This window comes from Eupeodes corollae, chromosome 2, assembly GCF_945859685.1.
Source record: "Eupeodes corollae chromosome 2, idEupCoro1.1, whole genome shotgun sequence".
Lineage (NCBI taxonomy): Eukaryota > Metazoa > Arthropoda > Insecta > Diptera > Syrphidae > Eupeodes > Eupeodes corollae.
Window position 1 is genome coordinate 139,896,793 of NC_079148.1, and position 26,109 is coordinate 139,922,901.

The 26,109-nt window shown below is 30.6% G+C and overlaps 1 protein-coding gene across 4 annotated transcripts in view; it reads left to right on the top strand.

Moving 5' to 3' along the window:
• The window catches only part of LOC129948585 (collagen alpha-2(IX) chain), a 405,200-nt gene that overhangs the window by 359,387 nt on the left and 19,704 nt on the right, over positions 1-26,109 (top strand). For all 4 annotated transcript variants that reach the window (XM_056059695.1, XM_056059694.1, XM_056059696.1 and 1 more), the window contains one exon: positions 13,736-13,915. In XM_056059695.1, coding sequence (XP_055915670.1) covers positions 13,736-13,915 — 180 coding nt within the window. The remainder of the gene's footprint in view (positions 1-13,735; positions 13,916-26,109) is intronic.

Genomic DNA, 26,109 nt, shown 5'->3' on the forward strand with positions numbered 1-26,109 from the left:
CAAGTCGAGTTGAGTCGAGTAGGTATTCTATGAAGGATATTATGTTTGTACGTATGTATAGTATAGGTGAAAGGAAGTTTTTGGATGTGCACTTTTCTTCTTGTGTTTATAATCTTTGTGTTGTGCGTGTTTGGTTTTTAGGATGACAAAACGTGTTCAAAAGGACTTTTCTGCAACGAACATTTCAAGTTTGTCCAATAAAAGGTTTTGATGGTTGGTTATGATGGTGTTTGTAGAGATGGATCCTATATTTCATCTTCTTCTCTTTTATTTTTGTTGTTATTATTTTTATTTATTTTTCTCATCTTTTACTATCTTGTTAAGATTTTTACCATTATCATCATCATAGTCATCATCATGAAAACACCTGTTTTTGAGATTCTCAGAAGAAGATAGATATATAAGCCCAAGAGTTCTAAGACAAAAGCTTTCCCACAGAGAGTGACAAGGGTGAAAGTCTAAGATTTCTATGAGGGCAAATGGCATTCTCATCCTCTCTCAAGGAAAACATAAAAAGTTCTTGAGAGGTGAATGATGTTTTTGTTATACTAGCTGTACACTGTGTGTGTATTTGTACAAGCACATGTGTCTGACATAAAAGTAATTATCTAAAAAGATTGTCAGGTTAAACGCATATGATGTGTACTTATAGTAAGGGGGATATATTTTTTGGAGTGTCTTTTGTTGGTTATTATTTTTTTATTTTTAGGATGAACAAAAATATTACAGATAATAAAATGTTATTAAGCTTGTGTCATTTTTGGTTTGAGAAAATTGGATCCGAATGGTTTTTTGGTTGTTGCTATTTTTAAAATAGCCTATGGGTTTTTTTAACATTTTGGAAACAAAGTCAGTTTTAGTTCGAAAAGCTTGTAAAATTATTGTAATGAGTTCAAGTTAATCATACCCTCCAAACTGTGCCTGCTTTGTTTTGTTTCCAAAAAAATGTTAATCGTAAAAACCTTTAATTTTATTTGATTATTTTAATCATGGTAATTATAATGGTCTCTGTTAAGGTCACTGCTTTTAGGGTCTCATAATTAAATCTTTTTAGCACTTCCTTATTAAAAATAATAATTAAATGAGATAGACTTTTTTGATTCCTTAATAATTGAATGAGAAAGATAGCCTCATATTATATATTTTGTTTTTTCTTTAAGTGTTCTTAATCTTACATCAAATCAAACGGCAACTTCATATCTTACATAAATATTACTGGACACTTTTTTATAAAAAAAATATTTTACGCAAAAGAAACAGTGTTGTATTTTATAAAATTTGTGATGATCATAAAAATAATTGTACTTTGCGTGAAGAAAAAAAAATCAAAACTAGATTAATTTGCATAAAAAATCATTTACATTGAAAATTACATTTTTTTTAAATTTAAAATAAAATCAACATCTAGGTCGTACGAACTTCTTCATATATCAAAGAATATGTTTAAAAATATTTCCTCTATTTTAAGATTTAAAAAAGAAGCTGGGATGCGACCCACACTGATAACTTCCCATCCCGTATGTTGATTTGTCTTGCTTAAAAGTTTGTCTATATGTACTCGTATCAATTTTTACCAAATTTGCGTAATATTTTATGTAGATTTAATTTTTTATGAAAAAACGGACTGTTGTATTTTTATATAAAAATTACTGCCTATCGAAAACAATATTTTCTGTGAAATAAAATAAGTTTGAAGCTAATATTTCAAATTTTTAAAAAGATATTTGAGCCAAAATCAATTTTTATCACTTTTCTGAAAATATTGTTGAATGTTAAAAACAATGTTTCTTGTAGTTTAAAATTAGTTGGACGTCATTATCTTAGATTTTTTAAAAGATATTTGAGTCGAAAATCAATATTACCAACTTTTATTAATTCATTTCTGTAATTCGATTTTTTTCTAAATTTTTCAGAAGGTTGAAAACAATATTTCTTATAAGTTAAAATAAGTTGAAAGCCATAATCTTAAATTTTCCAAAATATATTAGAGTCGAAATTCAATATTTACAACTTTGAGTTGTGTTTTTTTTAGGCTTTTATTTAAAAAAAAATGTTAATTCGAATTTTCTCAAAATTTAAACAGATATTGAAAACATTATTCTTCGTTTCACAAAATTGTTTTGGAGATGAAATCATTTTTATTCGTAAAATTTTTAAGGCAACAAATATTATTTTTGATTTATAAAAAAAAAGTTAATTGAATTTTTTCCAAGAATATACTTGTTTTGTATCACGTTACTTTATATTATATAAAATTTAATTCAAGGCTCTAGCGTTTTTGGTTCGTATGATATTTAGGGCTAACCAAAATGTTCACCTTTTTTTCAAACTGCTATGGAAAAAAAAAACACCCACGCAATTTTCTTGAGAGCCCTTCCTGCATCTTTCTGCCTTATTATCTGTATAACAAAATATATTTGAAGTCGATGTCTCTTCTGGTTCTTGAGCTATGGAGGACGAAAAAAACGTCGCAAACGTACGTACACACGTACGCACAGACATCTTTCTAGAAAATTACCTGTAAAAAAGCTTGTTTTCAAAAACTTAAATGTGCTTTGATTTCTCCAAAAAAAAACAAAATTTTTTAAAAAATTTATTTGAAAATCGTTACAGCATTCTTAATTAATTTTGTGTATAAACAATTTTTCCATTTTGGTTTAAAATATCTTAGATATGGAGCTATTTAGAGCTTAATTTTATACCCTTTACATTTCCGTATGTTAAGGAAGCTTTTTTCGTCGTCCATATCTCAAGAACTAGTTAGGATATCAACTTCAAATAAATTTGTTACACAAATAATAACACAGAAAAAGAGGCTGGGATGCGACAGACACTGAAAACTTCCCATACTGTCTGTCGATTTGTCTTGCTTAAAAGTTTGTAGGTTTTCGTGTTGGGTTTAAAGAGTTGTCAGTTGAATTATTCTTAAAAACTACCAACAATATTTTTCATAAAGAGAAATAGTTTAGTTTTGAAATCTAGTTTTGCTAAATACATTTTTAGTTGGAAACAAATTTTTACGAAGTTAAGGTTGAAAACAATATTTTTTATAAAATAAAATTAGTTGGAAGCCATAATATCAAGTTTTTGATATTTTACCAACTTTTAGTAATTTTTTTTTTGTTTATATTTTGTGTACTACTTAATCTTTTTGGGAGTCCTTTATGCAATTTTAACTTCGCAAATGAAGTTGTTGTAAAGGTTCCGATTTGTCAAATTGAAAATTTTGACATTTCTCGACGTTTCAAGGTACCTTGAGTCGAAATAAAAGATTTTTAGAAAGATGTCTGTGTGTGCTTGTGTACGTACGTCTGTACGTTTGAAACGTTTTTTCGCTTTCCATATCTCAAGAACCAGTAGAGGTATCGACTTCAAATAAATTTTATTATACAGATAATAATGCAGAAATATGTAGAAGGAAAGAAAATTGAGTGGTTGTTTTTTTTTCCAAAGCAATTTAAAGGAAATATGAAAGTTTTTGTTGACCCCAAATATCCCACAAACCAAAAACACTACAGACTTGAATTTAATTTTATATAACATGCTGTAACATGATACCAAACAAGTATATTTTTGGACAAAATTCAAATAACGTTTTTTTTTTTATAAAACAAAAAAACCGAAGAAAAAAAATTTGTCACCTCGAAAATTTTACGAACACGAAACGATTTAATCTAAAAAAAAACGTCCAACGAAAAATAAAGTTTTTATCAACTGGTAAAATTTTGAGAAAGATCAAATTGACATTTTTTTTATAAAAAAACAAAAACCTAAAAAAAACATTGCTTAATGAATTTCGATTCAACAATCTTTTTTAAAATTTAAGATTATGGCTTTCAGCTAATTTTATCTTATGAAAAATATTGTTTTCAGCGTTCGGTAAAATTTTGAGAAAAATTGAATTGACTGCTTTTTTACAAAAAAATAAAAACTTAAGAAAAAATTTTACAAAAGCTAGTTAAAATTGATTTTCGTCAGAAATATTTTTTCAAAAATTTGGGATTATGGCCTACAACTTATTTTAACTTGTGAACAATATTGGTTTCAATATTTTGAAAAATGTTGAGAAAAATCGAATTGGAAAAATAAAAATCTAAAAAAAATTGGTAAAATTGTATTTTCGACTGAAATATCTTTTTAAAAATTTGAGATATTGGCTCAAATCTACTTTTACCTTCAAAAATGTAATATTGTTTTCAACATTCAGTAAAATTTTGAGAACAATTTAATTGACAGTTTTTTTTTAACAAAAAATATGAAAATGTGAAAAGTTTCTGGTAGTCAGGGCACGTCCTTATATAATACAAAAGACGGTAGACTTTTAAGTTTCTATTTGGTATCTTTTTTTTTAATTTAAAATGCCAAGAAGAGGTCTTGAGCATCTTGCATATAGCTACGATCTACGAACTGCGAACTGTGGATGTTGCATATTTTGGTTTTTCTTTCACATGGGCTTTATTTCGAACAATTTATTCTTTGCAGTGTGGATGGTATGTGGAACTCGAATAGAGCTTGACAGTTCGTATCAACCACACTGCAATCCGTTACTACCAAATTGTTTTTACAAAATTGTCTTGTTTTAGAGAACAAAATGCAAAATTTCTTATCCTAACATATGTGTCAATTGGTTTCTTATAATTTAAATTTGTTTTTGTTTGAAATTGACTTTATGAAATGTTTAAGCTCACGTTTGTTCGTCTATTCGTTCATTGGTTGTGCGCTCTCGTGTGAAAGGCCCTTAAGTTTGTGAGATCTATAATTTCAAGGTTCTGCAATTTTAAATTCTCTATTAATCAATACATTAAAAGTTATTTTCCAAACAGACAAACTCTTAGCGCAAAAAAATATATCGATATAATATAATTCTATCTTAAAACAAAGAGAGGTACCCTAAGAGTATACGCAGTTTTTTCTTTGTATTAATTTCCGTAATGCTTTTTACGTTGGGATGTTTTCAGCGCATTTCAAACAGTATTTTTTTGAGTTTTTATAGTTTTAATTGTTAACTTCAAATATAAATTTATTTTAGTCGTTATAATATTCAAATTTAAAATGTCGACATTTCCCGAAGTTTCAAGTTCCCAGAAAATTATAATAATATTGGTTATCGTACATGTATGTAGTACCCGTGTCATGATGGTTAGTGCGTTGGACTTAAGATTATGAGACTCACGCGCTGCCTACTGCGCCATCGAGGTAGAATTTTTGTCTAGCTTTAAGATAGTTTTAACAAATAATGAATAAAAATGAATTTAAAAAAAAGGTGTGTGCCAGAGGTCTTGGGTTCTATCCCTGCCAATGCCATATACATTTTTTCACGGGTACTGCCTCTTGCGAGGAATTGACAAATTCTTCAAGAGTGATTCTTGTCATGGAAAAGTGATTTCTCAAATTTGCCGTTCAGATTCGGCATATAAACTGTAGGTCCCCTCCACCTCCGACAGCAGTACTCGCACACAGGAATGGTTGAGAGTTGTAAGTCACTAGGCCCTATTTCTCAATGGACTGTTGCTCCAGCCAATTTATTTATTTATATCGTGCATATATAACTGCACTTCCATATGTTTGTATTTTTACAATACCTTATTTCATCCTCTATATTTCAAGAACTAAAAAATTTACTTAAAATATTTTACGAATACAAAATTATTTTTATTTCCCAAAAAATAAAAATCTACGACTTTATTAATATAACGTGCTGAATAATTCAAATTAAAACAGCTTAACCTTCAATCTTCGATTGCAGAAGTACATTAAAAATGGTGAATGCTCTACCCAACTCTGCTTTTTCATATTGATATTAAAAACTTTAAGACAAACAACCACGCACCGGTTTTCCGTCTTAAATACTTTTAAGTCTCTATTCTCTTACCGTTCGCATTGTCTTTTAACTTTATGCATTGTAAACTTTGTAATAACAATATATCGGAGTAAATTTAGGTATTTATAATTTTTGTTTTTTTTTTTTTCACGGGTATAAATTAAAAACCATGAAACAAGTGTTCAAATCACAGACATCAAACCATTTCTAGATTGAACTACACCATCTCTTACTTTGACCCAAGACTCAAAATTATAAATTACATATTAATATTACTCTTTGACCCACTCACGCATATTTCTCATTAGGAATCTCAACACTTTCTCTGCTATTTAGGAAAATGGAAACACGAACCTTTAAACAAAAAAAAAAAACGAATACAAATATTTAAGTTATATGCAAAGCACTGAATCTATTATGACCGTGCCACATCCTTGTACCACATTTGGAACGTCAGATACTAAGAGTATTACCATCATCATCGTCGTTCTTCGTCGTCGTAGTCCTTTTTGTGTGTCCTACGCAGATTCTAACATTATGTATCTAAAGCAAGCAGAACATTGCAGAGAAAATTTATGGACGTACAGGGTGGGTTAAAAGTAACTTTCAAAATAAAGTGAAGCTAGCTTTTATAAATTCAAATTCAATTATTTTGGTTCCGTCTTAAGGGCTTTCAATCATTTTAGAAAGTCCCCAAAGTGTGTTTTAAAAGTTCCTTAAAAAAGAAAAGACAACATTTAAAACAAAAGGGTTATGATTTTTCTACATTGGGGGAAGAAACTTCTTACCCACCCTGTTGAAGTTGGTAGAGTTTCGTACTGTTGATAGTGTATACATCAGTTTCACCTAATTAGGGCACAAACTTTAAAGTAGAACGGTCGGAGAGTGTAACATCACGAAAAGATACAAACATGCATACGTGCTTATAGTACATATACCGTTAGCAAAGCAGCAAAAGCATTCAGATCAAGTAGTTGGGGTATATAGAGAGATGATGGCTATAGAAGAGCATGCAAATAAATGATAAGGGTACACAGGCAGAGGTAATATATGTCCAAGGACGTATTTATTATAAACAAGATGCTTAATAATTTTTCTAAGACTTTTGAAACAATCATAAGAAAATAGAGTTTTGAAGACTTTAAACAAAAAATGACGAAATGAAAATAATCGGGATCTAAGGAATCACTCGGAAAAGTCAGCTTATGATCTGGGCATTTTTTTAAAAGCTGCATTTTTTTACTTTAAAAATGGTTTCTGATACTATAGTAAGAAATCTATTAATTTCTTTCAAGAAAAATATCTCTTCAAAATGGGGTTTGGTTAGTTGAGGTCTAAATTAGACTTGTTTTATAATACTGTATTCAAATTAACGTTTAAAAAATTATGGTCGAAAATGAAAGCCAAAGATCAAAACCAAAAAGTATTTTAAATTAACAAAATTTTGAAAAAAAAAAAGACAACTGTGTTTGAAATGCTTCCTGCTCTATTCTGTCTATAACAATCAGTTTCAAAATTGTTAGCTTTGCACCCATCAGTTATCGAAATTCGGACCTGAAACTAGCAACAGTTTTGGTTTAAGTAAAGTCTGCCACGACCACTTTTTGGACTAGTTTCTCAAAAACTGTATTTTACGCATACACTATTCTTTGCATTGTTGAAATAATCAATTTTTAAGTTTATCTAGGAAGATGACTTATATGTCTACCAAGTTCAAGCGGGTACTAGGAAACTCATTTACAACAAATTGACGTTTATTAAGAAGATCCCAAAATTAACTTTGCATTTGAATATGTCTCCAATATTTCTTCTAAAATGTTTTTAGCTCTTTAAAATACTAACTTATCGACAGTTTGTTCTTGGAAATCAAATTGGACTTTTTCTTTTAGTTTGCATGTTTTTCAAACCTAAAAGTCCTGACAATATCTTAATTCATGAATCCGTTTCTTGTCAAAAAACTCTTGATGGTTTTTCAACTCTTAAATCATTTTCTCTAATATTCAGTTTCAATACGTAAAAAACTTGATTAGTTTTTAGATTTCACTCGTCTTTTATAAATCTCAAAAACATCCTTAGCCATCTCAATTCTAAAACAGATTTTAGTAGAAAACTGTAAAACGGTTTAAGTGAAATTTAAGTTTTCTTTAAGAATATGTTATCTAATGCTATTAAATCATGTTTTTGGAATATGCGCACTAAAAAATATAGACAAAAATTGTGTTAAAGGCCCAAACAGATAATAAAATCGAAGTACGGAATCAAAATTATCTCCGAAACTTATTTTAAAAAACAATAAAAACTTTAAATTTAAGGTTTCTGAAAATTGTAACAGAAATTTCCAGAAACTTAGCGAGATTCGAAAATGGTTTAAACCTGTGTCTGTGTAAAAGGCAAGAATATAAGCTTTTCAAAATCATCAGACAGTTTATTGTTCAGAACTATGTTGTGTTTAACCTTAAAAAAACAACGTTATTGTAGTTTTTAACACTTTTAACAATGCGTGTTTAAAAAATTGATAATGATTAATGAAATCCTTTCAAAACGTCTTTATTTTGTTTGCGGGACGAACAGAAACAAAAATGAGACAGCTGAGAGTTGAATATTTGTAAAAATGCAAAATTTGATTTCAAAGCTTCAAAACATTAAAAAAAATGATAAGAGTTTTTACCGAAGTGAATCAAAATTTTGAAAGCTTGTCGTATTACAAAAATATACAAATTGGTTTACATCCGATATTTTTTTTTAAATTTTTTACATTTTAGCTCGAAGCTATTTTTGCTTGAATTGTTTTAATTTACCAAAAATGTTCAAGCATTGGCCTAGAGGCCTTAGAAACCTTTTAATACGCCCCTTATAACACATACAAAATCTCCGGATAAGAGAATTTACCGCGTTTTAACATTGTACTTTGCCAATTTGCTCTATAGCAAGGTTGTGTAAATTCGCAACTTGACCCCAAAGTATGCAAACGAGAGTAGCGATGAATTGAATGTACTCATATGTAGCAAAGGATATGTAGAAAGTTATATGTATATACATACATATGTATGAGTAAAACTTACCTTAGTTAAAAGAGGATAAAGATTGCAGAAAGCCTCAAGGCAGAACATTCGCCTTTTATTATGAAGAAGACCATCTGAACAATTCTCATCTCATTTTGTTCCATTTTATTTTCTTCACTCATCTCTTTATAGAAACTCATACATATGTATGTACAAATTTTACAGTACATGTACTCTATACAAATATACATACATAAGTACATATATGAAGTATAGGTTAGGTTAGGTTTTTTGTAGGTTGTACCTTATAAGAGAACGACGACGACGACGTGTCTATTTTTGGAGAAAAGAAATTTAAATGATTTATTGCAAAATGCTCGTTTTTGAATCCTATATCCTTTTAGATGTTCTGTGTGCTCCTTAAAAATGTGTGAAAACTGAAAAAATAAAAATAAGAAATAAAAAATAAAAAACAACTTGCTATTTCATTCTATTTATCTTTCTTTTGCTTAATATGCAAATTGGTTACAAAATGCTAACAAATCTTCATCCGGATGTAAATGGAAATTGGGGGGTGGCAGAGGGGGGAGGGGAGGTGTGGGATGTGATATTTGAAGAAAGATGTGCTGAATAAATTGCACCTGGCTCAGATGTTTATGGGTGAATCATGAATCATGAGGTTGATAGGAGGAGGATATGGTACGTACACTCTATACACTGGTGGGGTGGTGGGACAATTTGTCCAACAAATTAGGTCACATTATAGTAAGATCCAAAACGATGTGAAAATGGGAAATATATAGATAGATATTGCTTTTTATCTCTTTAGATACATTTGTATCTTTATGCATGCCTGCAGAACCAAATTGGTATCAGGTAGATTCCTTAAATTTGTGTGGAAATAGGATTTTGAGTTTTGAAGTTGTATCTATGATTTCATATTAAATTCTTCCTCAATTCCGAAACCCTGCATAAACTACTCATATTTGACAGAGTCCCTTAAAACACACTCCAATGTTGACCCCTACCGATGTATCATTTCTAAAAAGCGAAGTTGCAGGTGATTGAGAACCACTAATAACTACGCGACGACGACAACGACAACGATGATGGTAACCAACATTCCCTGATGATGCACAAGAACCATACCAAAACCAACCACTAAACCATTCAGTTGAAAAATCGCGTTTCTGTGTTTGCTTTTCCCGAAACCATTTTAAGTTCGAATTCCTAAATCCCAATGCAACTCATAAAACGAAAAGGGATTTCGTGAGTAACGCGGCAGTAGTGACGCTGGTGGAGGGTGGCTTGCCCCTTTTCAAATCGATATATGAAAATACCACTATATGGGATTGCGATTTTGAATTTTGTGGCTTTAAGGATGCAAAAGAGAGACGTTTGTTGTTGGTTTTCTACCTATATTCGAACTGAAAGCGATTATAATGAAACCACATCGGAATTTTCGGATATATGTGATTTTATGCGGATATTATGGATAAACTTTAAAACTGTTTCAGAATTTTGTGTGTGCTGGGATATAAAATTTGTATGCACGGTGGCGCCACCGTGGTGCAGCGCGACGCTGTGCTACGCCCAATATGAATGTTGAAAATCTCATGAAATGAAATATTTTTTAATTGACTTTGACATATGCACTCCACCGCTCCATGCCGCCGTGCACCTACTGTGAAAGTTGTGGAATGATACTTGAGTTATACAGAAAATGAAATTGAACTGGCTTTGAGATACAGATTTGAATTTTTGGAATAAACATTTTAGAGGTAATCCTTTTGTGGAGTAGTCAAGTGATTTAGATGAATCCTCAAGCTCCGAACGGTATATAAATTCTTTATTTCTTCCATGAAATAAAAACGAGACGATTTATTAAAAACAATATAAAAATTATTTCCACTGGAAGTTAAAGATTGTCTTAAAAAAAATATGTACTCTATCTCCTATGAATTCAAAAACCTTCACTTTTTGGTTATGTAAATTAAATTGCAATTGCTATCCCATTTAATACCTGAGTTAGATAAAATAGATAAAAGCTGTTGTAGATCTCTGCCTCGATTTCACAAAAAAAGGTTTTTCCGGATTTTGACCCCCCTCTAACTTTAGAACAAATCAAGCGAGAAACTTCAAACTTTTAACACTTGGAAGATATGAAGCAACAACCCAACATCGCAGAATCTTTAAATGTTGAAAAGAGGATAAGTCTTCTGTTGAAAAATATGAGGAAAATTGGAAAGTGGTATACACTCACAAATATATACAAAATGGAAACCAAAATGGTGGATCTCAGAGCTCAACTCTCTCAGAAAAGAATGCAGGAAACTCTTCAACCGAACCAAAGCTGAAAGACTAGACTCTCACTGGGATTCTTACAAAGAATACCTAAGAAATTAGAAGAAGGCACTCAGGAAATCTAAGCGATCTTCCTCGCAATCTTTCTGTAGCACAATAGAAGAAACTTCTGAAGCTTCCTGATTACGGAAAATTCTTTCAGCTAATCCAGCAGTATCAGGCAATTTTTACCAGCTGTCTTTACCTGGTTCGTATTCCCTTGGCATGGAGAGAAGTTAAAAATGTTTTTATACCCAAAGGAGGTAAATGCTCACAGGTCAATCCTTAAGATCTTAGTCTATGATCATTCCTTTTTAAGACCTTGGAATGATTGATTGATATCCACTTAAGGGCAAGTATTGATAAAAAACTTATGTCTTCGTCTCAACATGACAATTGTAAAGTTAAATCGGTGGAACCAGCGTTAGTACGCACCATCCAATATCCCTCCTTTATGAAGCGTTCACTATGGTTTGTTCACAACGTAGACACATCTGCACAAACATCTCTAAATGTAGAAAGTTCGCTTCTGGAGTTAATTCATTAATTGCTGACTATCAAAATAATTAGCTCAAAACTGGGCTATTCTGGCAGACGAGGTGGTGTTCTAAACCCTCTCCCCTAGAACCTTAGTGGTAAATGAAATCCTAACTACGAGTAGTTTGGATGCGGAGGGTTTTAGAGTGATAGCCTATGCGGGCAACGTTGCTATAGCAGTTCGAGGAAAGCATCTTAACACCTTAAAAGAAGTCTTAAAAATGCCTTAGACATATTAATACTTTGAGCTGATCGGTGTGGACTGGGTTGGGTGTTTACCCACACAAACCCAAATTCAGTCCAATTTTAGGAGATACAAAATTCCATTTGTCAAAAAACTAAATTGGAAACGCAATGTACAAGAAAGAGTAAAAACAGCTACTACTTACTATTACACATTTGTAATCAGACCGATTTTAATGTTCGGTGTGGCAGTATGTTGGCCTGCTTAAGAGAAAGCTATAAACGAAGATAAATTAAATCAAGTCAAACGTTCAGCTTACCTATGTATAAGCGGATCGCTTCACACGACCCCATCTGCACCACTGGACATCTTAGTCTATCTAACACCTCTTGTCATATTTATTCGCTATCGAAGCTTCGTCGCAGTGGACTAACAACAACATTGACCACTCCGTAATTCTTAGGTATTTAGAATCAATTCCAAAGCACACAGGCTACACCATCCCCAATTGCAATTCAACAGAAACTTCCAAATATATACCTCCCAGATCTTTCCTTCTCAATCATTGTAACGTATTCTAGGCGGAACTATTGGCGCTTACAGAAGTCTTGTCCTGGCTTAAAGAAAACGTGATATCAACATCTGATATTCGTATTTTCTCAGATAGCCAGGCCACTATCAAATCTCTGGACTTTGTCTCTACTCTCTCTAGTGGAAATGACACAGCAGTTTAATATTCACCTTTGCTAGGTGCCGATAACTGTAAGGCATATGAACTCGCCAGGAACATTACAGTGCAGCCCATCCTACCACGTTTGGCACATATTGGCAAACCAATCGCTATTTGTAAACTGTTGCTAATGCAAGATGCTGTGAGGAGGACAGACACCGGATTTAAAAAGTTCAAAGTGTTTGCTATCTCTACACAGATAGCATAGAAGCTCAATAATAAGTGTCATAAACGGAAAGTGTCTAATAAAGCACGCCACGAGACTAGGCGTATTCTCAAATGACTTCTGCAGAAGCTGTATGGACGAGTAAGAGGAGGAAACAGTTCTTCATCTTCTCTGTACATGCCCTGGTCTACCTCAAAAATGCAAGAATTGCCTAGGACAATTCTTCTTTAACGATCTACTCGTAAATCATATCAGCATAATCAGCCTGTCACGTTTCGTAAAGGACGTGAGGAAACATCAAGATTCATGTGGTATCACAATAGGCCATTAAACCGGCCTAAGTATGTCCGTTTCCTTCATGGACAGCCACGTTAACCTAACCTAACCTAAGTTCATCCAAGTATAAATAATAATCTTTTAATTGCAATTTTCTGTCATTATTAAAAATTTGGTAAAGCTGCTCAGTGAATTTCTTACATTGCTTACAATAAATTTATGTTGTTCAAAACGTTGAGTATCGGATTAACTCTGAATTTTCCAATCTTCTAAAACATTAGCGATGAAGACTATTGTGTGTCGGGGCAATTTTTTTATCTTTGATGTAGACTGATTTACTTGAAATTTGGTATTGTGATTTCGTGATATCCGTAGCATAAGTCTTAATATTTCTTTTAGGTGTTCTTGCTTCCTTTACATAACGGTTTCACTTCTTCCATTTTTTTTAAACAACTCTTAATTTCTTCCAAGTTTTAATAACATATGGTGGATTTTTGTGTGTTCTGCTTTGTTGTTTAATAATGTCTACATATTATCTTAACGACTTGAACTTTTAAATATAACAAAAAATTACTTTTTTATCACAAGCAGTAAAATATTATACATTTCTTGAATTCAATTATTTAACAATATTTCTTCAAAACTATTCAATTATTATTCTTATTTAAAATTTCAGAACACAACATATTTATTCAATAGTTCGAGAGAGTGATCGCAATCTGCCGGTTGTGAATACACGAGGAGATGTCCTCTTTAGTTCCTGGATGAGTATATTCAATGGACAAGGTGGATTCTTTTCGCAAGCACCTCGAATTTACAGTTTCAGTGGGAAGGATGTACTAACTCATCCGCAGTGGTAAGTTTTATACCTTTTATTATTATAAATAAACCGTATCTACATATGTATACATATATATGTATATATCTTAAAAAGTATATCTTTTCCATGACCTTCTATGTTTTATAATGACCAAGGTAATTACAATTCCTGAAGAACTCACCAACAACAATTTAAAAAGAACCCGAAACGACCAACCTCGTCTGTGATGGTTCTTTTCTGATGTACCTTTACCTTCCCTTATGTAGAGAGGGCGGGCAACTGCTGCTCTTTTATTTTGCAAGGACTATAAGGATGTTTTTCCATTTTATATATGTTTATATGTGTATATTATCCCCACAATCCTACAAAGATATACATAAGTACATTTACCACAAAATTGAGTTGCAGCATGAAATTTACTTTTGACAGTTATAACCGCCACGAGTTTCGTGTTTATGGTTATTATGAATCATCTAGGTTAAGCGAATAAATTTAAACTTAAAAAAAAAAATAAGAAAGAGACTAGTATAAAAGTGCTAAGGATTCAGTTGTTGGAATTGTAGGTAATTTAAGACTTAAAGTGGAAATTAGGTTTTCTTTTTTTAAAGCGACGCGACGATGGATGATGCGATTTTATATGATATGAGATGATGGTTGAGAAAACCATTTCATTTTTGTAATTTATAAGCATCTATGAGGAAATTAATTTTGTAGCTGTAGGAAATATTAAATGGATATAAATGGAGAGGATCTGAATTTAGATAGCTTTTGGAGCTACCTATCATTTTAACGGCTTCATGAAATATCATCTTTTTTATTGCATTATGCTGATAGTATATCACAAACAAAATGATACATGTAGCATTTCAAAGCTGAAATATCGAAATCTTATAACAATAAACACCAAATTTTTAAATAAGGTATAAGAAGATTAAAGATGCATAAACTTTTTACCACAACTTCAGACTTGAACCGATTTTAGGTATTTTGATGATCCACTTTTAAATATACTTTTCATAACTAATCTCAAAAACAGTTTCTTCCTTATGAATACTTTTTTAACACTAACTTCAAGTAAGAAACCAAATATAGACAATTTTTATAAAATCCATCAATTAATTGTCGAAAACATCAATTAATAAAACATATTTTACAAATCAAGCCCCTAAATGATAGAATTTTAAAGATCAGATTTTTTAGAAGATCTTTTAATAATTTATTTTTTGTTTGGTTTGTTTTTTTTGTCATTCTAAATAACCATAATTTTCGTAACTAAAATAATGGTTCGTGTGATGGATCAAAATATTCAATTTATTCAATAAAGCTTTTGGTGAACGCATTACTCACGTCGATAGCGTGGCCTACAAAATGGTGCTATTTTGTGGGTTAAGGGAGTAGAGAAAACTTAATGGCAATCCTTTATGTTTCTAATAAATCTAAATTTTTTTCCATAATATTAAATAATATTTATTTATTACTTCATGAAAATCATATGTTAAAAAAAACCCTGAAGTGGAAACTTTCAAATTGTCTTCAAAATTGTCACATAATTGTGACTTATAAACGAACTATGTCATATACAAAAATCTACGTACTTTCGATTAAAAAGTTTTTTTCGAGCTATGTATATTTAAAACATCAATTCAATTTATTGCAGACTGTCTGATTTTAGAGTCCAGTCAACTTAAAGAAGTGCAGTGTTGAGGTAAACGATTTTGAGTAATAAAAAATCATGAAAAATTTGCAATATTTTTAATACTAAAATTCAAAAACCAAATGCTCAATCGTTCTTGCAGACCATTATCTTTTGGTGTTTTTAAGTTCCTATTTTTTAGAGATTAATGTAGTTTTAATAAAAAAAGGACAATTTCAAAAAATTATATCCAAACCTCATAATGCACTACATTTCCAACCAACTACAGGTTTTGATTTTTCGGGCTGATAACCAAGACAAAAACTCAATGGTTCTTAAACTTCGTCAGATTTTCACAATACAGATTTTGAATCTATCACCGTATTATTGGTACTTTAAACCTTCCGTATGGGTCGAAAATCCTAACTTATTTTAAGAAACTTATTTATTTTCTTATAAGCCGGTATTTAATTATTTGACCGTTTCAAAATTGAATTGTTATCTTGTTTTAATTGAAATTGAAAAGTCTTTTGTCGTTTTCTGTTTTTTTAACTTTCCATAAAAAGTTAGTGTAATAGGTCCAATTGTGAAATTGAAAGTTTTGACATTTCTCGACGTTTCAAGGTCCCTAGAGTCGAAATAAAAGATGTTTAGAAAGATGCCTTTGCGTGAGCTCAAGAACCAGAAGAGATATCGACTTTAAATAAATTGGTTATACAAATAATAATGTAGAAAGATGCAGAAAGGGCTCTTAAGAAAATTAAGTGGGTGGTTTTTTTACCATAGCAGTTTAAAAAATAGGTGAACATTTTGGTAAACACTTTATATCTCACGAACCGAAAACGCTAGAGACTTTTATTAAATTTTACATTACATATTGTAACGTCATAAATATACTCAATGAAGTTCAAATATCTTAACTTCCTCATAAAGATTTTCAAAAATGCTCAAAATCACCTTTCAATTTTTGAGAAATTTTATCGAGTACCCTTTTGCGCAACTTACTATTTACGAATTATTCAATAATAAAACAAGAAATTATCATAAAAATTGATTTTCCTTTTCTTATTCTTAAAACTTTACTCCTATAATAATTCGGTATCAAAATCGATTAAAATACTTTAGACAACTTTTCTTTAAACAAAAACACTGTTTTTTTGTAAAAATCTCTTTATATAGAAATTGAAAATTTCTAAGAACTACAACATAACCATAAATACTTTGTGTAATGTAACAAATTGGTTAACCTCAAAATTGTTTGTAATCTTATTTCATTAAGGAGAAAAAGGCTTAAATAAATTTAATATATGTAAAATGTAAATAATTCTTATTATATTTAAAAGGTCCTTTGTCCTTTTCCTTCCATTTAAAATGTAAGCTTTTTTAACTTTTATATAGATGTACATAAAATTCCAGAAACAAATATTTTAATTTCATATCCGTTTAGAACCATCAAACAACAAAGTTATCTCTTAATCATTGCTCTCTCCATCTCCATCTCTTTTTGTTTTTATTCTTGAAAATAATTAAAGATAACAATCTTGTCACTTAAAATTTAAATAAGATTCAACATTTCTATACCAAAAATGTAAACCAATAAACATCCTCAGTCCAGGACATAATATTTTGCTTTCTCCTCTTATCTAGAATTCCACACACCCATCATCATCCTACGCCTTCTTCTTGGAAAATATCAAGACTTTTCTTAATGCTTTATGTACTTGTTTAATTCTCTTGGATTTTTGTTGATTGTAGAGTTTTAATATCCAAAATTATTATGTTTCCAGAGAACCTTTTTGAAAGGTCAAAAACACCATTATCAGAAACAATATTATTCTAAACCTCGATTTTATTCAGGAAATAAAATTTTATATTAAATTTCTCAGTTCTTATAAGGTGCATAGAAATGTTGCTGGGATTTTTAATTAAGGTTAATTTTCCCAAATAAATTAAAGGGACCAGTAATTATTTAAGTTTTACATGAATTTTATAATTTTTTCTTCGAAGGTCATAATGCAAATTGTGCGATAAACATTGAACTTTGAAAATACTTTTCTATGGAATAAAATATAGAAACTCGTATGCTAGAAAAAGATTTTATACCTTTGATTTATGAGGTATGAAAATAGTTAATTTTGAGTTGTTTAGCAGTAATTGTATCGCAGAAGACTTCGATTGATCCACGGATTAAATAGAATCCCATTAGAAGTTCTGATAATATGTCCGATTTGTGGAATTGAAAATTTTGACTTAAAAACATCACTAGAATGTTGAAGCCTGGCTTATATAAAAGTGTCTGCACGTGAATAAGTTCAAACTTTTGAAAAACATTTTACTAGCGAAATATTGGAACTAAAGGACAACTGTTACATTCGGAAAATATTTACAATTCGAGATTTTTGTCAAACATGTTATGGTAGAGAAGTCGAAAAAGTGTACACAGCAATTCCGTCCGTCTGTCCTTGCCCTCTCATTCTAAGCCTAAAATTAAAAATTAAAGTTCTGTTCATTTTCTATTTTTTTAAAGACGATTTTGTTTTGAAATATTCTTTAATTTTCAAAGAACATTATTTTTTTGTGTTCTAAATTCGAAATATCAAAAACAAGTTAACATTTTTAGGAAAAAAAAGAGACTGGGATACGACCCACACTGATAACTTCAAATCCCGTCTATCGATTTGTCTTGCTTAAAAGTTTGTAGGTTTTGGTGTTTGGTTAAAAAAGTTGTGTGTTGAATTATTCTTAAAAATTAAAAAAAAAAACAAACAATATATTTCCTATAAGGAAATAGTTTAGTTTGAAAATCTAGTTTTGTTAAATAGATTTTTAGTCGAAAACAAATTTTTACAAATTAAAGAAGCATTTCTTAAATTTTTACAAATTGGATGAATGAAATTAATTTGAGAGATATCAAGAACCGAACATCAATTTTTACCAAATTTGCGTACTATTTTTTGTAGATTTTATCTTTTTTTATGAAAAAACGGACTGTTAGATTTTTATAAAAAAAACTACTGTTTTTTTGGAAAATAAAAAGAGTTTGAAGACAATATTTTTAATTTTTTAAAAGCTATTTGAGTCGAAAGTAAATTTTTACCAAGTTTTAGCATTGTTTTTTTTTTCGTTCGGTTTTTAGTTTTTGTAAAAAAAATGTCAATTCCTTTTTCTCAAAAATCAGTATTTCTTATAAGTGAAAATTAGTTGGAAGCCATAATCTCAAAGTTTTGAAAAGATATTTGAGTCAAAATCAATTTTTACCACTTTTCATTAATTTTCTTTTAAGTTTTTATTTTTAATAAAAGAAACCTGTTAAATCGATTTTTGTCAAAATATTGCTGAATGTTAAAAACAATGTTTCTTGTAAGTTAAAATTTTCCAAACGATATTTAAGTCAAAATTCAATTTTTACTAACTTTGAGTAATTTTTTTTTAGGTTTTTATTTCTTCTAAGAAAACTGTCAATTCAAATTTTCTCAAAATTAAAACAGATGTTGAAAACGTTATTCTTCGTTGCACAAAATTGTTTTGGAGATGAAATCATTTTTAATTCCTAAAATTTTCGAGGTGACAAATATTTTTTGTATTTATAAAAAAAATCGTTAGTTTGATTTTTTCCAAATATATACTTGTTTTGTACACGTTACAATATATTATATACAATTTAATTCAAGTCTCTAGCATTTTTGATTCCTAAGATATTTAGGGTTAACCAAAATTTTCAATTTTTTTAAACACCTATTTAAAAAAAAAAAAACTACAAACGCAATTTTCTTGAAAAGGCCTTTCTGCATTTTTCTACATTATTATCTGTATAACAAAATTTATTTGAAGTCGACATCTCTTCTCTTATGGAGGACGAAAAAAACGTCGCGAACGTACAGACGTACAAGGGCACGTCTTTATTAAAATTTAGACTCTAGGGACTTTGAAACGTCAAGGAATGTCAAAGTTGTCAATTTGATAAATCGGACCCATTACAATTACATCCACATATTTATAAGCTTTAAGTAACTAAATTGGACTGTCATGCTACAGGTCTTGGGTTCGATCCCTGCCTATGCCATCTAAAGTCTTTGCACCGGTACCTCCGCTTGCGAGGAATTAACAAATTCTCTAAGAGTAATTCTTGTCATGAAAAAGTGCTTTCTCAAATTTGGCGTTCGGATTCGGTCCCTTCCATTTCTGACAATAGTAGTAGCACACAGGAATAGTTGAGAGTTGTAAGTCACTAGGCCCTAGTTCTCAACGGACTGTTGCGACAGCGAATTTATTTAATTTTATAAGTAACTTATTACCTAACGCATTTTAACAAAAACGTAAAAACTCGATAACAAGTAAAAAATTTTAAATTTTTGAAAAAAATGTTAAAGAATATTATGATAAAATCTCTACAAAAACAGAAAATAACTTAAAATTTATAAAAATGAATTGACAACTAAAATATTTTTTCATTTGATTTTCAAAGTCTTGATAATTTTATAAAAAAAAACTTAGCACTTGTAAACTTTTGTATTACAAATTCTTGATTACTCCATAGTTGCTTTTTCGTTTCTTAAAAACTTAACAGCGCTATAAATTCATAATGGCTTAAACACTTTTAAGAGAAACTAAATCTTTATATGACAAAAGAATACGGTTTTTAAGAACCTTGAAAATGGAACAAGATTTAATTGTTTGCAGGAAAAAACACTTAATAATAATGAATTCAAAGATCATTGGTTTTTTCTAAAATTCTAAGTTGGATCATCCAAAATAAAAACTACAGATGTTCTTGACAAAACCACATTAATTGGACTTCTTCAGAATGTATAAATAAGTTACTGGAGAAATTCCCAATTTAACCAAAATTGGTTTCACCACTGTGTATACCCAACATCTTAGCAATCAAAACCCTTATTCAGCTTGAATAAGTGAATTTTCAAAATCTAAATTTTCTACCGCATCCTCATATTCAAGTAAAAATAAATGTTTTGGTTTGGAAAAGTGTTCTTACTGCAGGATATGAATATGTATGGAATATAATATAAACTTTATAAAATAATCTCGAAAATAACCAAATTAAAGCTTACTCCTAATTAAATCCTAGGGTTATTTTTGAAGCATATAAGTAATAAACAAAATACATTCAGAAATTTCTGATGATCCAGGGAAGGAATGAACCTTTAAATATGTTTTAGGGACATGAAACAAACCATTTAAATAAAGGCGTCACTTAATTCAAAAACAATTTGAAATAGATAAAAAAAAGCGCTTTGGCAACCTTTATATTAAAGAGTTTTACTGTTTTCAACTTTGAGTCAATAAAAATAGAACATTTCAAAAGACAACACCGTATGAACATTATTGACCAATAATTCAAAACAGGCATATTACCAATTGGTGTAATATTTTTGAAAAAAAATGTTTTTAAAAAATCGGACACAGTATCAAACTTGTCACGTATTAAGACAAATTCATTTTCTATAAAATAAATGTGAAGGTTTTAAAACTTCCCTGAAGTTTTCGAATAATTTTTCGAAGCCTTCAAAGTAACCCAAGGCCCAAGTTGTTTATAGCCTTACCATGTGTTGTCTTAATTCAATACTAGATTCATGATCTTCCATAGCTATATAAGGTTAGATATCTACAATCTCAATTCACTAGACCATGGTTCACATCACAATAAACTATTGGTCTTTACTTTACCTATACTTTTGAAGTTGTTTAAACTTAACTATTTGTTCATTTGCAACTTCCTAACTATGCATATGTATGTATATACCAACTATAACTCAAACCACAAACATATACATTCATGTGAAAGTAAATAAATGCAGTACAATTTTCAAAATTTCAAATGAACTTTTGGAGAAATGGTTATTGTTATTTCGAGCATTTCAAACAAATTAGGAGAACATTTAAATACACTTTAAACAAGAAACAATACCAAAGTTTTTAACAAAAGATAAAAAAGAATTCAAATTTTAATATATAAATAAACAAATAAATATTAAGTGGTTAATTAGTAAACAAATTGAAACAAGTATTGAAATGAGTTTTAGAATTTTTGAAATAATTTCTAAAATGAATTACGTCTGCATTTTATATTTTCAAGTGAAAATCCTTACAAGTTCTTAACAATTTTGCAGATATTGTTAAACATTAATCTTCTTTTCTAGTTTTCCACACACGTATTATTTTAAACGTCTTGAATGAATTAAATATAAAATCTTACTTTATAAATATTCAGCTATTTCCTTATAGGGTTTACTCTTTCTTTATTGTTCCAGTAAAAATACCAGACATTTTCTATGTAAAAATATACAACGTACAAAATGGCTATTTTGATACGAAAAACCTTTAGGCAAAATACATAATACATACGTACAAAATTTAAACAAGACACAGTGTATACCACCTTATTGCTGTGACATAACTGTATATATGCATTAAACCGAATACAATATTCACCCAATGGCTATGGCAATGGCATGCAGATATTTGAAGTTTTCAAGCACAAGAAATACACGAACAGACAACACTGCAAACCGACCCAAGTTGAGCATATAGAACACCAAGAGCATCAAGACCGAGAGACGGAAAGGAGCAAAGCAAGCATGCCTCAAGAAAATCAAATAAACTTCGAGACACTTTGTCCACACGTTTCGGTTGTTGATGCTCAGTTTTCAGTTTTCCCAAACTTTCAACTATTTGTCTGCATTGGTTAGGCTATTCCATCCACATCCATATCCCCATCCACACATAGAGAGGAGATTCCTTTCCCCCCCCCTGAAACCAACCCAACCAACCGTAAAGTCCTTCCAATTTGCTGCAATGCCAGTCAAAAATGAATGCAAAGTGGTCCTGATACATATTCCTCCTCTGCTATCTTTTTCTGCCAGGATAGGGTAGGATAAAGTACAACAAAAAAAAAAACTCACATAACAGGAAGATGAAAATAATGGTCAAGAAAATGCCTCGATTTTTTTCTCCACCCGAGAATGAAGGATAGCTATGGTATTATAAGAGGCTTCCTCAAATCTTAACCAGTCCAATGAAATTCTTATAAAACAAAAAAAGGGAAAAAACAAGGATTGAATTTCTTTAGCGTCGTCGTCACTCGTCGTCCTTCTTGTCGTGGTTCTCATCGTCTCGTTGTTGTCATCTCGCCTTTGGTGGTCGGTCTTCCATAAGATTAAGGGTGAGTTCTTCTTTTTTGTTTCTCAAAAAACCAAAAGGACCCTAGCATAGCATTCCACCACAGCCAGTAATTTTAGTAAAATTATCATCGTTAATCTCAAGTAGAATCCTCACAGTCAGTGTCTTCTCTTTGGTCCCTCGAGCCGGACAAGTGGCAATTCATTTGCGATATTCAGTTAGAAATATCTGGCTTTCTCCTCGTGAATATTTTACAGGGATTCATAAATACAAGTGAATGTCCTTTTTGCTTTCTTTCAAACCAGAGCAGAAAAAATCCAAGAACTTCACTATCACCATCATAGTCATCATTATCATCATCATCATAATAATGATCGTCCTTATATTATCATTATCATTACGTTATTCGTCCTTTTAAAATTGTTTTGCTGTTCAATATAGTATAAACAGAGCAAAAGAACAAAATAAGAGAAAAATGAAGAGCCCTTTTGCCAAGAAAATTAAATGCTTCACTAATTACCGAAGGACATCACGACCACCACGGATGGAAGGATTAGATTGAAAGCCCGTTCGCCAACTTTATGAACTGGAAATTCCTTCTCCAAAACTATTTCTGACCACGACGACGATTTTAGTTCTCAGTTTCTGTGACAACTTAACCGCATTTCAGATGGTTTCTTTTTATATATACATATGTATGTATATTGTATAAGTCGAGTATACATTAAACTCACATAAAGCATTTCTGAAGCTATGATGCCACAGCATCAGCTAGAAAAATCCTGTAGCGTAGTAGGACAGAAGAATGTTTCTAATAATAATTAAGGACATGAGAAAAGATGGTTTTTGGGGTTTTTCGTAATTTTTTTCTTCAGTTTTGTGTTTTTTTTTTGTCATTTGGGTTGTGCCTTGTCTCTGCCTCTGTCTCTGCCTCTTTAGGACTATTAATAGTTTTTCCTTCAACTTTGTCCTTTCATTTCGTATGCATTTTTTATGCTGAACCAACAGAATTAATTTAAGAAGCAATTATCTGTCTTGAGAGGAAAGAAGAAAAAAGGGTGTTTTTTTGTATTACAGTACATATGTATATGTATATAGACTCTGATAATTCTTGGACAGCTTGAAGCCTGAAGATTGCTGGACGAAAAACTTCTTTTGTAATTAAGGATTTATCTTGCCTTAAGTGTTTTAAATTAAACAAGAAAAAAAAAACCAACTTAAAAGAAATCTTATGCATGTTCATCATTTTAATATTCACGATGATTTCATTATCATCAAAATTTTCGATTTCCTCATTCGTTTTTTTTCTTGATTTATTATTAATTTTAGAATAAATTTATATGAAGTTTTGACGCCAGAAAGTTAAATTGTGAATGAAGCTGTTTTAATAAGAATTAATATTCTTGTTGGTGTTAAATTTTTTTAAATTAATTTTGTGGTGTTAGGACATTTTGCTCAAATCCTTTAATGTCACAAAAACCAAAATACGCCACAAAGCCCAAAAAGTAAAAATAAATTGCCAAAAAACACACAGTGAATGTCGTCACACCCAAACTAATTTTAAATAAAAGAGTACCCAACTTGTAAGTTGAAATTTTGCTCAAAAGAATTTTTAATTTGGGTTTTATGACATAGGAGCTATGCTTTGTGACATTTATCTTGGGCATTACGACGATTATGATTTCTTTTGTTTCTTATGTCTTAGTACCCAACGACATATAACCCCAATCATAAAATGTCAAAAATTGATTTGGGCGTTATAACATTTTTAATTTGGGTGGTATGGTTTTGGGCGAAAAGACCTAAGGCCAAATTTATATTAAAATTTGACAACACTTTTATAGAATTTTAAAAAACATGATTATTATCACTCTTGCTATTAATAATTATAACCGTTTTTAACAGTCAGATTTTCAAATTCCTGAAAAAAAACTAAAAAACAAATTTAGAGGTTAAAATTTCCTGAATTTGAAATTTTGATATCTCCCGAAGATTTAACGTCCTTATATGTAACCTAAATCCATCGGATAAAGATAAATACGTATGAACATAGTTTCAGGATACCAAACATTTTCTTGTTCATATCTCAAAAACAAGTAAAGATGCAACGCAATAAAAAAGATGTTCTGAAACGATTTTCAAAAAACACCGATTTGGTATAATTTTAGCTTCAATGACGTTCCTCTGTATAGTTATTATCTGTAATCTAGTACCATTGCATAATTTCGCTGCATTGAAATTCCTCATAAGTATTATTGGAGCCCTATCCGTTTTCTCTGAAATTCAGGCGACTTGCGGGTAAACATTTGCTATTAATTCGTCTTGTCCAGTGATACTAGTTGCAAATGTTGGTTCTATTAGTACTTCACCATCGTTATTTAAAATATTTCCATTTCCTATATCCAAAAGAGTTCTTGAAAGTTGTGCTGCATTATTATCACCATCTAAATGTACGCTCATTTTTGTGGTCAATCTCATAAGTTTGACAGAAGCCTACAAAAACGACGATTTTAGGCAACCATTTATTTCATCACTTTTTGTACCTCTTGGCACAACTTAGTATGGGACGTTCATCAGCTCTAAAATCTCTATGCAGAGCTTTAGGACCACCTTTATTTTCCATAGTCGTTTCATCCCACACAATAAACGTCTTTTCTTTAAGCACTTTAGCTAGTGAGTTTTTTTTCGAGAAAAATGCTCTTGGTTTTGCAAATCTAAAGGCAATTTGAAAGTTCCGTGAGCGGTTTTTCCATTCTGTAGTCATGTTGCAGCAATCCCAGATGATGCTACTGCTAATGCAATTTTTCCTTGCATTCTAAATTTAACAAGCAAAAGATTGATCAAGGACGTTTTTTCAGTCCCGCCAGGTGCACATTTTACCGCTTAATTCTCTCGGTTAATTTTTGTTCATTTTCTTGAACGAAAATTGAAAGTTGGTTGGCATCATAGGTTGTTTCTGAAAGATAATCTCTGTCCTGAAGAAATTGTGTGTCACGTTCTTCAACCCGTGTAGGAGATTCCTTATCAAAGTCTGACATCATTTTTCCTGATATTTTTAGAAGTTGATCTTTAACCAATATTAATGCCTCATTCAAAATTTGTGGCGTTATTGCTAACCACCTTGTTGTCGTTGTCCAGTTATTCAAATTATGTCTGTGTTGTTGCAATATGTCAGATGCCATTTTGTGAGTATACAGCTACTTGAAAAACTGGCGGAAAACGTTTGTGGATATAAAAATTAAATATGCCCCAAACAGTTTCGGATGAATTAATATATTTGCCATTTTGGAAATTTTGAATTTCATCTCGTGAGTCTACTGAAAATGTTGGTTGATGGGAACTTTTATTGATATAACTGCAAATGTATTAAATAGCTTTTATTGAACTACAGAGTTCTATGTTTGTGTGGTACTTGTACAATTCAACGATTTATCTATAAGAATAACCACCTTTCATCTTC